The sequence below is a fragment of the Scatophagus argus genome, chromosome 1 (genome assembly GCF_020382885.2).
Source record: "Scatophagus argus isolate fScaArg1 chromosome 1, fScaArg1.pri, whole genome shotgun sequence".
In the NCBI taxonomy this organism is placed as follows: domain Eukaryota; kingdom Metazoa; phylum Chordata; class Actinopteri; family Scatophagidae; genus Scatophagus; species Scatophagus argus.
Genome location: NC_058493.1, coordinates 19,948,815 through 19,966,260, shown reverse-complemented (window position 1 = coordinate 19,966,260; position 17,446 = coordinate 19,948,815). Strand labels below are relative to the sequence as shown.

Genomic DNA, 17,446 nt, shown 5'->3' with positions numbered 1-17,446 from the left:
AAGCATTATTATCTTGTGTCCATCTGACACCGAAGATACTGGAAAACTTACTAGAGTCCTGGAAGTAGATGTCATTTCCATTGTAGGCGTTCTTTAGCTTGTTGGTCATGACACGTAGAGCCATGATCTGCTGTCGTATCAGTGTGTCAGGCCTTGTGATATCCACCTCCACCTCTGGGTTGTTCACTTGGTTGGTTAGACCCTCCTTTACCACTTCAGGGAAGTATCTGGACACAATGACAGGGCAGAAAACTTAATATACCGTGTATTTCCATACACTTTTCAACAAAAAAGCACTTTTAAAACAAGACTTCCTGCCATTTTATTATGCAAATTATTACAAAACTTCTGGTTGACAAACATTGGGTTACTAGATGCAATGTTGTCCATATTTGCTTGATTTTTTTTCTATAACCTGCCATCCAAAAACTGTGAGGAATACAAGTGGTACAATCTATACCAATCAAGTGCCCTCTGTGTCACTGAATAAAACTGAGGTCAGCACACTGCACACACCTCACATTTAAAACAAAAAATAGCTGCAAAATGATAGAACACTTTCATGTGCATTGCAAATCTGTAGTGAAGTTGGGCAATTTTTTGTAAAGCAATGAGTATGTGTGCTTGATTTATGTTTTCTTGAAATTGCTGTGTGATTTAACTGCTGATTTAATTGCAGTTTCTGTTTTTACACTTGTTGTGCAAGTGTGTTACTGTTTTACCATTTAACAATTCATTTTGTATTTCAGTTTACAAGCTTTTGTTCAGAGTTCACAGTTGAAGTAAAAGGATTTCACTGATTTCACACTAACTGGTCTGATGTTTTATTATCTCTGGACAATCAATTTACCTACCAGATTTAAAGCAATGCTTAAAAATGGTTCTGGCTCCAACAAGACAATTAACATGTCTTTTATTGCACCATCTGGTGAGTTTGTTACTTGGAGAGGGTGTAAGTGATGGGGTGATATATTTCCTCTGCCAGCGTCTCAGGTTCACTGTCAGGGAAAACAACTTGCTGTCCAATCTAGCACACAGCTCAGCGATCCTCTACATGCTGCAGTGGTGATAAGAGGTGCTGGGATCTCTCTGGGAAGTAGGACTCAGAGTTTATAAAAGTTCTCCATACAAGAGCTAACCATTGTAGTCGTACATACAGAGTATTAATCTCGGAACACTGTGTGGTTATTTTAATCCCTGGCAGGCAAAAATGTGATAACTATAGAGTTAGGTGACTTTGCTGTGGTTATAAAAAGCAGTAGCAGTCCTCACCTGCCCTTAGTGTGGCTGTTCCAGCACTGGTCCTCATCAGATTCTGTGAGATTGCCCTTGGCACAGATGTCATCTGGGAGGTTGGACCAGAACCTTTTGGATTCCTTCAACTTCCCTTTGATGTCAATCACCTGCCATGGGCCAAAACAGACAGAAATATATTAGGCTGATGATTTTGTATTTCAAAGGCTTGGAAGGGAGGGTGACAAGTAAAGCGACTGTAAAGTTCGAGTGCTTTAAAGTAACACTGAACTACACACAACTTATGTACTTAGAATGAATATTACATTTATTCCAGGGCTTTCAGTTACAGAAAAATACAGTTAATAAAAAACATTTTCATAGAGAAAATGAAGAAATATTTTACTAATGTATAGATAACAAAATAAAAAAAAAATTAGAGACTAAAACAACAGCAAAAAAAACCAAACATCTCTTTATACAAGTGTGCCACATTAATTTGGCAGCAGAAGTTTTTGTACTTGCACAACCTCTTCTGTTCATTTATTCCATCAGGAGAGGAGTGCTGTTGGACAGCCCACAGTTCTTTTTCTTTTCCATTTTGCTTCTTGTCTACTCCCATCCATACTGTATTCTTCTCTGATTCATACAAGACAGACTTGGAGTTTTGAATTTGATATTTGGCAGGAGTGGGTCACCCCCGACTGATTCCATCTGGACTCAGCAAGAAGTCTGAGCGGGTGACCAACAAACAGGTGGGGGAAATAAAAAAAACCAAAAAAAAACATGAGGACTCATCATTGTGTTGCTTTTGTCATTTTCATGAAGTTCATAACAAGCTTGAAGAAAACAAATCTGAATTTAATGGGTAGGATTATTAAAATTGAAATGTATGCACCATATGTATAGAAATAAGATGGATTCAAACATGCACATGTACAAACAAACTCGTACCTAACCAGAATAGGAGCAGCATTAACAGGAATTCACCCAGAAGGCTGTGAAATCGTGAGCTTTTAAACTTAAAATCTTTAGCTGGGCATAAAATGTGTATATAGGGGAAAACAGCTGACCTGACGGTATACATAAACTACATATCTGCCTATCAGAACCTTTAAAGTTCACTTATGCACATGTGAGATTTTATCTGTTTGATCCTTTTCTCTTTATCTGAAATAATGGTTTAAGGACAGCGGATATCTAACACTGCAGAGATTGTGGAGTCCACTAAACCCACTAAGGCATTGTGATTTGTTATTTTGGGCTGTATAGATAAAGTTGCCTTGACCTGTTGACGTCTTAGAAGGGGTTGTGAACTGGACTGTTTTGTTGGCTGCAGTGACTTCCTGGTATCCCTGTTGGTTGCCCAGCAACCATACTAAGTGAGAGTCAGTACTACCAGTCAATAAATAGTCTGAAACACAACTTTTTGCTTAATTTTTCAACTACTGACCTTTAATTTTGCTGAACCACACCAGCTGTCCAGTCTTTAGGCTAAGCTAACACTAAGCACCTGCTAACCTGTGCTTCCTATTCACCACACAGACATGAGAGTCGTATGAATCTATACTCTCATTAATTACTACCAATAGCAGAAGAAAAAAATAGAATTATATTTGTGTGAATAATGAAATAGTATGCTCTTATCAGCTGACAAAAATATTAAACAGCACAAAATGATGCAAATGCATCATGTTTTCGTTCTGGAATGATCAACTCAGCGTGGAAGGTTAGGTACACAAAAACCTAAAAGAAGATGAACACAGGTAATCTTCTGCTTAAAAACTTAAAGAAGATATTATATCCTGCACCCATAAAACAAAAAGCAGCCACAAACTAAACCATGTATTAGCCAGGTGATGTATTTGTTGTGTGTGTAGGTGTGGCAGTGTGTGTGTGTGTGTTTGCCTGTGTCGTAAAATATATTTTGGCAAGAAAGAGGATTGTTGATGGGTCACAACCTTCTGTGTGAAATTCTATTGCTTTCAACAGTATCGCAATTTTTTCTGTAAATTGTTTTGGACTTGAACCAATTTCAGGTGCTGAATTCTTCAAGGCTCTGAAAAGCATAGACTGCAAAATATCTGTCTCATCCAATTTACACCCATATATTTCAAAAACAACATCTGATTTAATGCAAAGCCCAATGCCTCTATTCTTAATCTAAGTTATATCACAGCAAAGTCAACAATTTTTGGATGGATATATTTTACCTCAACTTTAGAGTTGAAACCCAATGATATCAACAATGTTTAATAATTGTTGCACTGTGTAGGGGTTACCAGCCACGGCTAAAATCTTTGAAACACACAAAAAAAGCAGCAGTACTGTGATTCTGACATCTGTTAACCTTGTTTTTACCAATACATACATTGTTTTCACTTACTTCTGAAAGAATGTTAATCCATGAAATTTACCTACTGTAACTTTTAATTAAGAATAGATAAATAAAAAAAAACTCCAACTCAAAATGTTGTCACTTTCTTTTTCTGGATCTGGACCGACTTTATTGGTTCAATAATAGATAAAATAGAAGCCATGCGTTATGGTTGAAAGCTTCGTAAATTGAGATTGTTTTGTTAAACTATTATTTCCAAAGGCAATAATGAATTTGGATGCTTCTCTTTTACATCAACATGGACAAGAAAAAAAAGTTGCATCCTATAAAGTGTCATGGATGTAATCAGAGCAGCTTCTGAGCTTGCATGCCAGCAGTGCCAACAGATCCATCTTCGTGACAAATTAACTGTATCTGCTGATGAAGACTTTGCTGTAGCAAATTCTGGCTTCCATTTATTGAAGGAAATAAGGGTTCATTAATATGCTGAGTTTGTGAAATTCTGAACATAAGTTGCTTTGGAAGCACTATTGAAGGGCCAGCTACTGTAATCAGTAAGCTCGGTAGTCGGTGATGCTATTGTTTGCTGCCTTTGGATGCCAAACGTTATTCTTAATACAGCCACATACAAGACTCAAGATTTACCAGCCCATGGACAGACAATTGCTAATAAGGAATGAGTTTAAATCCGTCAGTCAAGTCAGCTATTAATGATGGGTGCACTTGTAATTTGAGGCAGTGTGTGTGTGGTCGGTGGTCAGTTCAGGATGTGGAAATGACTGTTCTACTGTTTGAAGATGGTGGAGAGACACCCGGGAGAGTGAGAGCTATCAGATTACCTCTTTCAAACCTGAGGTAATAACCTAGTGAGCACCAATATTGCTGTATCTGGGCTTTGTCAACAGGCTGTGGCAGAGTGTGGTTAATTCAATAAAGCCTCCACAGAATAAACACCTCATATAGTATAAATTAACTATGCTTCTTTAAGGTGCCGAGAGTTTGACAAGTCGTAACCGCTCCTCATTATGACGAATGTTTACCAGTGTTACACATCTGCATTTGGCAGCTCTTGTTTTGAAGGTTAGCCCTCACTGAGATTCAAAAATAAATCTAGAAAAAATATAAAATTCTTGCACATTTACATGGAAGTACCACTCACCCTACCTCAATGTCCATGTCTCGCCTCAATTGTATACTGATCCCCATGACAAACTGACTTTGGAATTGTTTGATTGAATTTACATACTTTAATACTATTAGTATTAAAGTAAAAAAAAATACTATTAGTTATCTTACACTAGATTTGCTACATTAGTACTGGATTCATTAAACTGCTTTTGTAGAATTATAGCTCAACTGTTGTATTTTGTACTGTTACAACTTTCTGTTCATGCTTTGCAATTCCCACTCTACCACCCACAGCTCTTAGTAGACTCCCCACTGTCTGACAAGAAAATATCTTCTTTTAAATTTCTCCAACAAAGGTTTTCCTTATGCCTTAACGGTTTGGGGCAATTTCCCCCCACTGCTTTCATAGAATTTAGGCTGTTGTTGTGGGCCCGGAAAGCCTCTTGAGACAATGTGATACTGGGCTAAAGAAACAAACCTGGCTTGACTTGCAGCCATATGGTCTTTGCTACTGATATTGTGGTTGCTCTCAAAGGTATTGATAAAGACATCTTTAGCTCCTTTGGATATGGCTACTGTAAATGCAAAACCATGACCACCGAGAACATGAACAGTTTATCTGCTATTCTGACTTAGTGTAGCCAGATAATCAGACTGAACTGCCATTTTGTCACTCGTAATTCTTCCAGCCTAGACACTGGGTTCATATTTGAAAATTCATTATTTGGAGAGTTATTCTGTTTTGGTTTGTACTATTGGTCCCATCAATACCATTTTCAGTTGACATCAATCAAAGAATCAGAATCAGAATACTTTATTGATCCCTGGGGGAAATTGGCTAGAAAGAAAGGAAGAAAGAGAGAAATATGTTGATAAAAGCTGACTTGGCTGGCATGTAGCTTGGTATTTAGCTAGCTATGTAGGCAAATGATCACCCACAGCCAATGTATGCATTCATTGTATGAATACAAAATTAGGATTTTGAGAACCATGAAAAAAACCCCAAAAAACTCTGAAATCCTGTTTATTTATTCTTGACCCTCCAGTCAAAGTGGAAGCCCTCATAACTCGTTTAAAGTGTCTGTTGACACCAGTAGCAGCCAAAAAAAACCCCAAAAAACAACCAACCAAACAGAAAACAAATAGAAAATCCTAAGCACAAACACACAAATTTGCAAGTGGACAAGTGAAGACATATGCACGCGCACGCACGCACACACACACACACACACACACACACACACACACACACACACACACACATCTCTCGTCATGTCCTAGTTACACTGGGGATTTGGGAGAGTGAATACAGTGAAGCCTCGGGTCTTAACAGGGCATGAAAGGGCCTGTACCACCAGGATGCCACTGCAGGAGACTGCCCTCACATTTGATGTGGTAATCCTGTCATGGAGACACCAAAGCTGGTTAGGTTTAACACTCACTGGTGCGACTTTGATACATGATGGCCCTTGGCGTTGACGAAAAAGTATGAATCAGATCAGAACGTGCTTGGGTATTTCACTTGAACTGATTTGATGATTGAATTTAACTACAGCAATGTGACCATTGATATGGTCCATTCTGGCAACTGAGTTTCTGCACGCAGCAATGACTCAGGTGAACTGCAAGTATGAAGAAAGGAAGGATAAGTCTTATATAAACATGTAAATAAAACCATTTATGAGTCATTTGGGAATCTGTGCCTATGAAAGTATAATGCACTGTGCTCCATCTGTCTGACATAACGTAGTCCACAAAAACAGTGTCAAGAGTTCGATGTCAGCACAGCCCATTCTACAACACAACAGTAAACAAGCACTTGTTCATAAATAAATGCAAACACACACACACACACACACACACACACACACAGAGGGTGAATTGTGAAGTGAAAAATCTAACCGTGAGCCTTTACATGAACGCCCAGGGCAGTGAGTCTGACTCCAGCGAGAACAGTTACAGCAGCTGCAGCACCAGATCCAGCTGAACCTTCAGTGTCTCTCGTCTCACCGGGAGCCCAGAGTTCACTGCTGCACTGCTTTACCTCCAAATAACTGACAGTATCAAATTGGTAAAAGGTTGAGAGCAGTGATAGAGATTTTATACTTGGCTGTTTTCCAAAATAAGATTATATACTGAGCCACCAGTTTTTTGGTGTTAAAATCTGTCTGATCTAATGTGGTCTAGTTTTTGCTGAAACAGTTTCAGACAGGTGTTTATTCAATTGCACGATCACATGGTGTTGAACTGTACTGCATTATCCAGAGAGGTGGTTCTGATATTTAGACTACCATCACTAATATAATTTGTTGACAAAACAAAAAAACAAATCTTTAAAAACAGTTCAGAGTCAGAATCAGAATTCCTTTATTTATCCCTGAAGGGAAATTCTTTTGACCTTCGTGAAGGCAGGCTTTATTTCAGAACAGCTGACAACAGAACATCCAGAGTCACAATTTTGATGTTGTCAGCTGCAGCTGAGTAAACTTAGCTCAACAGGCTATTACTTTATAAATGGACTGTATGCTGTACTGAGGGATCTTATGCAATGTCATTTGTTGTCAAAATAGGCTTAATAGCTACCCATCCTGATTAACACCAGTGTTGTTTCAACACAATAATCACTCAAGCTGAGGTTATTTATCAAAGAATGTTGCAGAGTTATGATTTTCTGACTAGCCAGCATGAAAAGGTAAACAACATAAAATAGTAGTCTCTTAAAAAACCTGCAGTTGCCAAATTAAAAAAAGGAAGAGTGTATTTTTACCAATGCAATATATTCCTCTGCATACTGCCTGACCTATAGATTTTATTCAAACAGATCTTTATCCCAGCCCACCTCCATCTGGGTCTTGGAAGTGGTGTCAAGTAGTGGTTCATCTATCAGAGCATGTAGAGCACCCTCCAGCAACGCATGTTAATGCAGGGCCAGTAATTTTAATTAGCACTTTCTCAAAGTCAGATCCACCTGCTTAATTTTCAAATAACTTTCATGAATACATACTGACTCAAGGGAGCAGGATTCTCACCTTATTAAATACAGAGACAGTTAAACATATCATAAAGAATTAACTTATCCAGTCCAGCTTTAAATTCATAATTTTTTGTTTGTTTTGTTTTTGTCAGATGGTTCCCGCAGCTTCTCGAACATTAAATTCTTGGACTTTTCGATGATTTTTCAGGATCAGTTCCTTCAAATTCAAGGATTTAACATGGCAAAGTTTGACACATTGATTAAGGTAAATTATTGTAACAACACTAAGAATTTTTTTCTAGCAGGCTTTGCAGAAGCTCTCTGACAAGTTAAAAAGAGTGAAATTTATGTGTGAATGCTTCTCGCTTGTGTGGTTTTGCAGACAAGCCAGTCTTTATAAAGGTCCTTGGTGAGCCACGAGTCCAGGAATTTACCTTTCTTGCACTAAGCATCTTTCGACTCAAGTCACGCGCACTCACACGTGATCTTTACACTTTCTGATGTGTTAAACACTGACACAACTGCAGTAGACACACATGGAAACAGTGTAACACAGCCTACATGAAGTTAAAACAACATTCAGACTTTAATTTTGATTCTTGAAGGTAATGCATCAATTAAAGCACTTTCAACGATTCATGTCGCTTTATGTCTGTCTTCAAAAGCTTTCAAACACTTTCAGGATTTCCGCCAACCTTAGTGTGTGCACACGCTTCGAACTGCCCAATTGTCTCTATGAAGAGCTGTATACAGAGAGCTCGCTGAAGCATGGATTAGACTCTGTGATTGGCCCCTGCTTACGTCTCTGTTAACAATAGTGATTCTCTGCCCAGGAGCACACGGGGGCCATTACCAGAGTCTATCTTTAATGATTACACAAAACCAATCTGATCCACTATGACTCACTGTGCTTGTGAAGAAAGCAATAACTGCAACCAGAGCACACACCACCAGCTTGTCAGTCCTGTCAAATGACTCATACAGCACCTGATTTTGGGAAGAATGAATAATGATAAAAATGAAAAATAAAACCAGAACATCATCTTAAGCAAGAACAAATAAGAAGAGCAGATTATGCTGCTGCGATTAGCTGTTGGATCATATGTCAGATTTTCCTACACCGATTTTTACTAACTTCTGTTAAAATATGTAGAATTTGTGCCCTGCTGTGGGTTTAGAGATGTTTCAGGTGGAACGACATGTCCGCCCGCCGAGCCCAGTTAATCAGCGTGAGTGACGAGTGAATTTTAAATCCTTAATTACCAGACCGGTTTGTCAGTTCTTTTTCATGGTATCTGACAACCAGCATCTCAGTCCTCACTATGCCTACTAACCAAAACTCTGCTCTTCATAAGTACCTTTGTACCTTACATTTGGATTGTGATTTAGTGTTTTCAGATTTGCTCTCATTTTAATCTATGTAGCTGTCCATACTGGACTTTGTGCTGGATATTGTTTTTACCTGTGTCTCACTCATCTGTGTCTGACAGTTTTTTCAACAATACATGCAAAAATGTTGAGGTTGATGTCCAATACAAAGGCAATGAATAAATATATATTTACTTAGGAACCACATTTCCTATCACGCTGCTTCTTTTATTTTTCAAAAATGCAAGGTTTTTATTGATGTTTTTAAATTTCTCTTCGGAGCATGGCTGTTTATGTTGGTAACTGTCAATTTGTGCTATTTTTAGCTTTAACTATTAGTGGGAAAGGTTCACATCACTTAAAACTGAACAATAGCAAAATGCAAACAGAACAGATGGCAAACCAATGAAATTAAACCAACATTTCCAGAGTGGTTGGTTAAATAAAATATGTTGGCCCTGACAGATAAAAGCCCAGCACTGATCTGAGTCTAGACAGTGGAACAGCCATAATGGCCTTGCAAGATGATCTCAAGGTGTGCTCAGGCTCATGTTGATTTAAAAGCCCAGAGCGTGGTTTAAATACTAATAATAGATTTAAAATCAATACAGATTTTCAGAGAAAGCCAGTGCCAGCCAAAATGTAGATAATGTGTTTTCTCATTGTAGAACCAGTGAGAAGACTGGCTGTGGTTTTTCAATGAAGTGCTTAAAACAGCAGCACAGTAACCATATTTCAAAAAATGGTGATATGAAACCTCATTTGATTTTTTTTTTTTTTTAACCTTAAATTACTCTCAAAGCGTATTTTCTTATTCAGCTTCTTACTCCACTTACAGTACATGTATTGCAGTTGTACATGGACACAAAATTTTCTGGCAAATTGAGGACAGTTTCTGTTATTTCACCTGAGAGACTTCTGTATTTGTGCTCATTCCACTGGTCTGAGGTTGGCTGGGCTCAGTTAGAGAAAGACTAAAGTGCAGTTTTTGCTCGTGTTGAAATATGCTCAAACCACAACTATGCAGCTCTATAAAGCTGATTATCCAAGCTTTTCAAACTCTTGAGTATTACTCTTGAGCAAATCATAAGTAGGAAGTCTGGTAGAAGTCACAGATAAGAATAAGAATAAGTAGTGTTATAAAATTAGGTTTTCAGAAGTTAAGAGAAAACAGGAATTTACAACCAACTTCAAGCTTATGCGTTTGTGTTTATGTATGTTTATGTATGTTTCTAACTGGAATCACTGATGATCAGAGCTGATGGCTGGGATGAGGGAGATCCTTCGAGACAGAATTTTCTAACTGGCTCATGCTATGATAAGTACAAGGTAGCAGGGAGGGCCTAAGTAATATGCACAGTGTGACATATCTAAAAGCCCAGGAGGCTGAAACTCTCAGGGTATTACATCAAGAATACTAAATATGTTTTGCGGTTTACATTTTCAGACTTCAAGGGGATGGAAAGGAGAGTATGGCCTGATGTTGTGGCAGGACCAAGAGAGTGCGGAGCTTCAGTATCGCCCCTTTTCATTTCTCTTAGAACAAGAGCAGTTCATAAACAGATTTCTTGTTTGGAGCAATGACTGACATGTGAGTCCTGGTCAGTATTCTGGATGCAGGGTTTCTAGTAGGATAAAAGTCTATCAGGGGAGCTTTTCAGGAACTTGCACATGGGGTTTTGTGGCAATATAGATGGTATAACTGAAGCAGGATCTAGAAGCAAATTTGCCTTCATTCAGTATATGCACGTTTCAGGGGTTTTAAGGTGGTTGTCATTTGCACGGCAAAAGTCCCATTTAATTGCTGCTCTAACTCTCCCAACAGGTGAACCGGTTAATGCAATATTTGGCCCTTTTTCCTGATTATGTCTACAGCTAATTACATAATTAGTGGAGGTTCTGCAACCATAATATGTCTCACACATCTGTTAATTCCAACAACAGGCAGCAGGTATCGTTAGTATGCACTACACAGCCTGTCCCCATGACAACTGCTTTACCCAGTAACCTTCATGATTTTTACAGAGCTATGTGTGTTTGTATGCACTTGTTATCCCTGTAATTACATTTGCAATACATTCAAAAAGAAATATGCTCATATTACATTGTATTTACTGTAGTATTTGTTCAGCGTTTTGACAGAGATCTTCAGACATGCCGCTTCAGTGGGAGCAGAAAAATGAGAAAAGTGATGAACCCACATCAAAGAATCCAATCATCACAGTCATTTTTGCTGGCTGCTTTTACAAACAGCAAGAATTAAATATGAACTCACATGGATGCACTCGCACTAACAGGTTTTTTTCCTAAATCAAGGGCAGGAGGTCAAATTGGCATTGTGTCTGTTGCAGCTAGCAGAAAGGTAACATGTTATCAGCTTGACCACATGAACGGATTGTAAACATAAAAGTTTATGAAATGTGACAGGGAGGATGGAACAAGAGACCAGCCAATATACAAAAGCTCCTGGTCACTAAAAGACACTGATGAGAGCCTGGGCACCTGAAAGGTGGACCTCCGGTGCTCAGTCCTGCTCAAACCAGACATTGAGGTTTGGAAAACTTCCATCACCTGAATTCACATTCACCTTAATATCACTGACTATGCGTAAAGTCAGATTTGAAGTGTTGTTTTTAAACTTTGCCTTATTTTTAAATTGCAACACTGAACTGACTGTAGAACACAAATGCTTATAAATATTGTGACAGATGGCTTTTTTTCAGTTGAATTCAAATATGGGGTGTTTAAAAGGAAGCATTCATTATTAATTCAAAGTTCAGTATTTAAGCAGAAAGAGAATACATTTGAACTAGAAAAACAATCTCTTTGACAAAATATCATTCCTGTAAAACTCTTTAAATGTTTTTACCTTGCAACAACTGGAAAACTTGATATGCTTCATTCTAAAAAATCACTTGAGCCAGTTGGACGCTTTCCATCGTCTTGTTTCTGGAAGGTGCAAACAGTTTGGCCTTTCCTTGCCTAATTCTTTGTGATATCTGCTTCTTCCTCAAAAATTAGCAGTTAGTTAACAACAGTTTGTTTGTCTTAGTCAATCTGAATTTTAACTATGTAGCCCTCATGGTGCAAAAACTGTAAAATAAACACAAATGAAAGCAGTTTGGAATGTCTGGGAGAAAAAAAGCACCTTCGCCCATGCAAGCATCTGTCTATTTTTTAAAGTCATTGGTAGTAAAAGCTGCCATTATGTCGCTGCTGAGAGACTCAAAATCTGTATGCGATTTATTATTCAAGCAGAAAAATCAGTGAAAACAGATGGGACAACACTGTGATAAAGACTCGATCATATCCCAAGATGAACTACAGGTAAAGAAAATACATGCCTCTAACACCTCTATACTGCCACTCCTGTTGTGAGGAGGACAAAATAAAAATAAAATGGTTAAAATACTGGTTAAAATAAATAATATATTATTTTTGTCTTTGACACTGTAAGTTTAAGTTCCTGATGTTCTGTTACTATTAACCAGTAAAACTGTACCTCAAATGAAAAGGATACTGAGCAGTTTTACAACAGCACATTGATGCTAAACAAACCATGACCTGACTAATGTAAGCACAGATGGAACTTTCATACACAGCTGGTTTTGTGTCCCATCCCAAGGGTAAACATACCGTTTGGGGAAAAAGGCTTTACGAACAGATGCTTCCCTGTAAGGTAACGTTATGCAAGCAACTTTACAAATAAAAGTTGGTTTCACTTTTTGACAAATATAGTAAACATCAAAATTAATGTATGCATTAACATCTGGACTCAGAGTTGAATAAAAATTAAATCAGGATAATTATTCTTCAGCGGTCAGCATACGACATTGGAATATGGTCAATGTTACACAGACAATATTAAAGCCCAAACCCTAAAGAATATTCTGTTCCACACTTTCATTTCATGCAGTGAATGAGTTTAAATCCCTTGCATGTTGGTGTTAATTATATTTGGCTTCTACCAGAATTGAACACAATCCAAATAAAATAAAATAAAGGTGAGACAAAGTAAACCCAGACACTGTTCTAACACCAGTATTGAATCACTGTCTGTACAGTTAGCAAGGTAAGCTTCAGTCATCATGGCCAAAAATCTTATGAACCAAAGCAGAAACATCACATAAATGGAGAAGACAGGACTGCAGGAATGAATGGCTGCATTACCCAATCCCAGCCAAAAATAAGTTAACTAACTTTGATAAATAGGCAAGAACAAACTGCAGAATCACTAAAAGTCCACCAGTTTCTAGGTCACATGGAGACCAACAGGAACCACATCATGGTATTGAGGATTGAACCAGTCTCTCTGCACTAGGGGATTTAAATTATATAAAGTGTGGCAAAGATGTATTTTAAAAAGGAAGAAAATCTCTAAAGGGAAGTAGCACAAAATGGTCAGTTCCTTGTTATGCTCCTAGCAACTAGGTTAGCTTACTGCAGACACAATGGCCCTGCATTTTGTGATTCAGTCCTTTGCATAATGCACTAAATAGGATTTCCTTGGACACACTATGGGATACTTTTTTCAGCTTCCCTGCCTGCCCACATAGATGAATTTAGCTCACAAGGCTCTGGTGTGTTAAAGCAAGGTAAACACCTTCTACCTTCAGGCAGGTGTACAAACCACACCATGTCAGGGGAAACGGCGGTGGGCTAAACATCCTGGTGATGAGCAGTGAGGCAGGAGCTGAGGCAGATTCCAGTACATGCTGTGGCTTTCTGGCAGTGTCTACTGACAAGCTGCTCAGAGGGTGAAGCAGCCAGATTTTGTGGACCAGTTAGGGTCCTGAATTTAACCTGAGATGGGAAATTACTCTCTTTTGCACTGCCAGTGAAGATAATGTGGTGTCCAGACTGTGTGCTATATCTATCTATCTATCTATCTATCTATCTATCTATCTATCTATCTATCTCTCTATCCATCGACACTTGCAGGTTTAGGTTTATAGGTTTTCTGTTTACATCAGCCACTGCTCCATGAGATATATCCTGGCGAGATAGTTGGCATTTACGCAGCAGGACCTTTTCCTGCAAATAGTATATATTTATATGAAATACAAAGGAAAGCTGTGTGATGTTGATCATTGACATCATCAAATTTATGTGAAAACAAAATCAGCATTGTTTTCTTTGTTTAAGTGCAGCTATGACAACAAACAATCATGAAATAAAATAACTTCTTGGTTATCTATATCGTAGTCTGTTACATACATATTATGCTATGGTTGCAATAGAAGATGGAAACTTGACAACTTCAGGCTTTGTTATCTCAGGCCTGTTGTTTTTTTTTTTTTTTAAAAAATCAGAAACAAAGTCCACATGTTTGAGACGCATAGGTGTAAAAGGCTGTCATTAATACTCATTATGAGTGAGATCGGACACCTTATAGGAAGTATTTGTGCCCCCTCAGCCAGATGTTACTGCTGCAGATTCTGTCAGTATGAAGTCATTCAGCAATGTAATGGTGTAAGATTCCCAGAAGAATGAGCACTAAAGGAAATCAGATATAGAAACTGGAATCTTCCATACAACAAAACCTCACCATGGTTTTGTAATTCATCAGCGTGTCTCCCTGCAGCACAATCCTTACTGTCTGCATCTCCAAGGCAGCTGTCCACCACAATAGATCTTTTTCAGCAGAAACAGGCCCAGTCACACAGAGTACTGCAACTTGGCTGATTTTGTTTAACTATGGCTTTGAGTGTTACAATCCCCAATAAGCACATCTATGAACAACATTTTACCGCTTAATGCATTGCCTTTGAGGTACTGTTAATTACTGTGTGTGTGTGTGCACTGCTAACTAGTGAAGCATGAAACTATGGGCAAGAACCTGTACTATTTCATGTGAATAGTACAGGGAAGTGAACGATAAAAAAGAGGCAAACTACTACAAAGAAACTGTGAGGAAGTAAAGTAGGTGGAGGTTAGCTTGAACGTAATGATGTAATGTAAGTGAAGCTGCCTTTAAACGCTGGTGTTAGAGGGCAGTCACATTGATCTGTTGTATCTGTTCATGTACATTAATCCTCATTCATTTTCAGAGACAGGTCTCTGTTGAGTGAGCAGAGCTGATTAGACACCAGCCTCTGTCAGATTTCCATCTCTTTTGACAGACGGAGCCACCTCTTGACAGACGGATTCATTGCCTTCTATTAAGGCATGGAGGTGAAACCTGAGACAACCCGGTTCACACCATCCCATTACTTAAACTAGTGAATAATTGATATCAACAGTACATTTATAACAGCCCAGCAAAATGTTGGAGTGATAGGATTCCCAGCTCAATTTTTAATTCATCAAATATCATGCTGGCATTTCTATATTGGAACACTGAATGGACCAAGCATGTTTCCTCCTTTCTATGGCCTCCAAAACCGCCAAAACAGACATGAAACTTATAAAAACAAAACTGCAACAATTGAGCTCAATTGGGCCACAACATCAATCTCTCACTCTCACACGTTTCAGGCCAAAGTCTCTTTTGTGAACAGTTGTGAACATCATGATCTACAACAACAGTACGTACAGTATGTATAACATACACCCACTATGAGTTAAGATAAAGACAATGGAGCAAAAAAAAGTTAAAATATTGAATAATGAATTTCTGAAGTTCTTAGGTGGCATAACATGCACCACTGTTGTCTATCCAACAGCCATACTCATTTTAGTTTAAAAAACTGTTCAATTCAAGTTCCGACTCAGCAAAGCATCCACGACTTTACATTTCTTTTTTCTTTGTCAACACAATGTAATGCAGAAGTTAGAAACTCTAATAGCACTCACACCCTGTGGTTTGTTACTGCTGCTAAAACATTAGCTCAGCATGCCCAGTATACTGAATTAGCACTCCAGTGCAATTAACTGGCCTTAACACGCAGTCCTTTTTTGGGCCTGCTGATCTGCACAGAAATAAAGGCTATTAAATAGAAAAAAAACAGAGACCAGATCTGCAGTACATGCCAGAATTTCATTAGGTCACTAACTGGGCCCATTTTATGGCATGACTCATGAATTTCACCAATTTGGCTGTGTTACCATCAGTCATAATTGGCAGTTGTGTCTGCAATTGCATTGGGTGGAGTGATTTCTCAATGACTGATTAGTCTGGCAGCAAGAAACTTTCATCTGGGAATAGTGATTTCTACTCTCATTCAGAAGGATGTTCAGCACAGGGTTTCTTTCTGTGCATTCAGATTAACTGTGCTCCTTTAAATCTCCATATAAAACCCTTTAGCCCTCTCAGTATAGTGTGGCTACAAAAACAAATGCACATTTAAGTGTATATATGTTGTGCCTATCAACACGAGATTACTGTGACTGACTGAAGAAATAAAACACTGATCATTTATTTTACACTTTTTCCTTGCTGAGAAAAATGGTCATTGCCAGATCGTTTCCTGGCCCTGGCACTCTGCAGAAATGTCAAATGGAGTGTGAAGAAAGGCCTGGCCACTGCTAATGACTGATTTATTTTCTTTCCAACTGCATCCCCATTTCAACAGTGCTCAACAACAAACAACCCATTAGGGAGGCTCAAAATATTTAGAAATTGGTCAAATAAATCAATAATGGAATCTCCTCAGGATATCAATCACATTTTTTTCTGCGAGCATTTGTGTAATGGAGAAATTGACAGTAATGTCTTGTCAGCAGTGTTGGTTTAAGCTGACAGAGAACAAAGTCATTTTCAATCAGAACTAAGATGTCATAAGACATCTGCTAATCACTTGCACAGTAAATGAAGAATATAAAGAATGAAGAAGAATATAAATGTTGTTGTACACCCAAGGTATGGACCTTTCAACACCCTCAGAGTGTAAATGTGAATGTGGAACATGTGGTGGAGGATGTGCTCCAGTATTCTATTGTTAACTGAACACACTCATTTATTGTAACAAAAGGAGGAGCTGGGTTGCTTCCAATGAATATAACATCTTAGCTGCTGAACAGAGATTTGAGAGTGAGTAGCTATAAGTAAGTGTTTCCAAATTAATAATGTTCATTAGAAGAAGGCTAAGAGAATGCGGTCACACTAGCAGCCCGGTGAGGCTGTACTTCAATACTCTGAGCTAAATGCTAACGTCAGTCAACAAGCAGACACTTAGCGGGTATATTGTTTACCACTACACAACCTTAGTTTACTATGTTAGCATGTTAATATTTGCTAATGAGAAGTCAGTGCGGCTGAGGCTGAGTCATATTGGCTGATGATGGCACCAGAAAGATTAAAAAGTGCAGTGGTCATCCGGGCGTCTAGACATCTCACTTAAAACCATAAATGTCAGTATTGACCATGGTGATGCTACATGTGGAAATCCAGCCCCAAAGTGGTGGACCAACAGATTAAGCAGTGGGTTTATAGCTGACATTAAAAATGGCATCCTTTTTAATTA

The 17,446-nt window shown here is 38.3% G+C and overlaps 1 protein-coding gene across 1 annotated transcript in view; it reads right to left on the bottom strand.

Annotated features, from left to right (window-relative positions):
• LOC124059814 (glypican-6-like) overlaps positions 1 to 17,446 on the bottom strand; it is a 124,284-nt gene that overhangs the window by 4,299 nt on the left and 102,539 nt on the right. Inside the window, exons 7-8 of the mRNA XM_046390196.1 lie at positions 1,273 to 1,403; positions 52 to 227 (exon numbers count right to left, since the gene is read on the bottom strand). Coding sequence (XP_046246152.1) covers positions 52 to 227; positions 1,273 to 1,403 — 307 coding nt within the window. The remainder of the gene's footprint in view (positions 1 to 51; positions 228 to 1,272; positions 1,404 to 17,446) is intronic.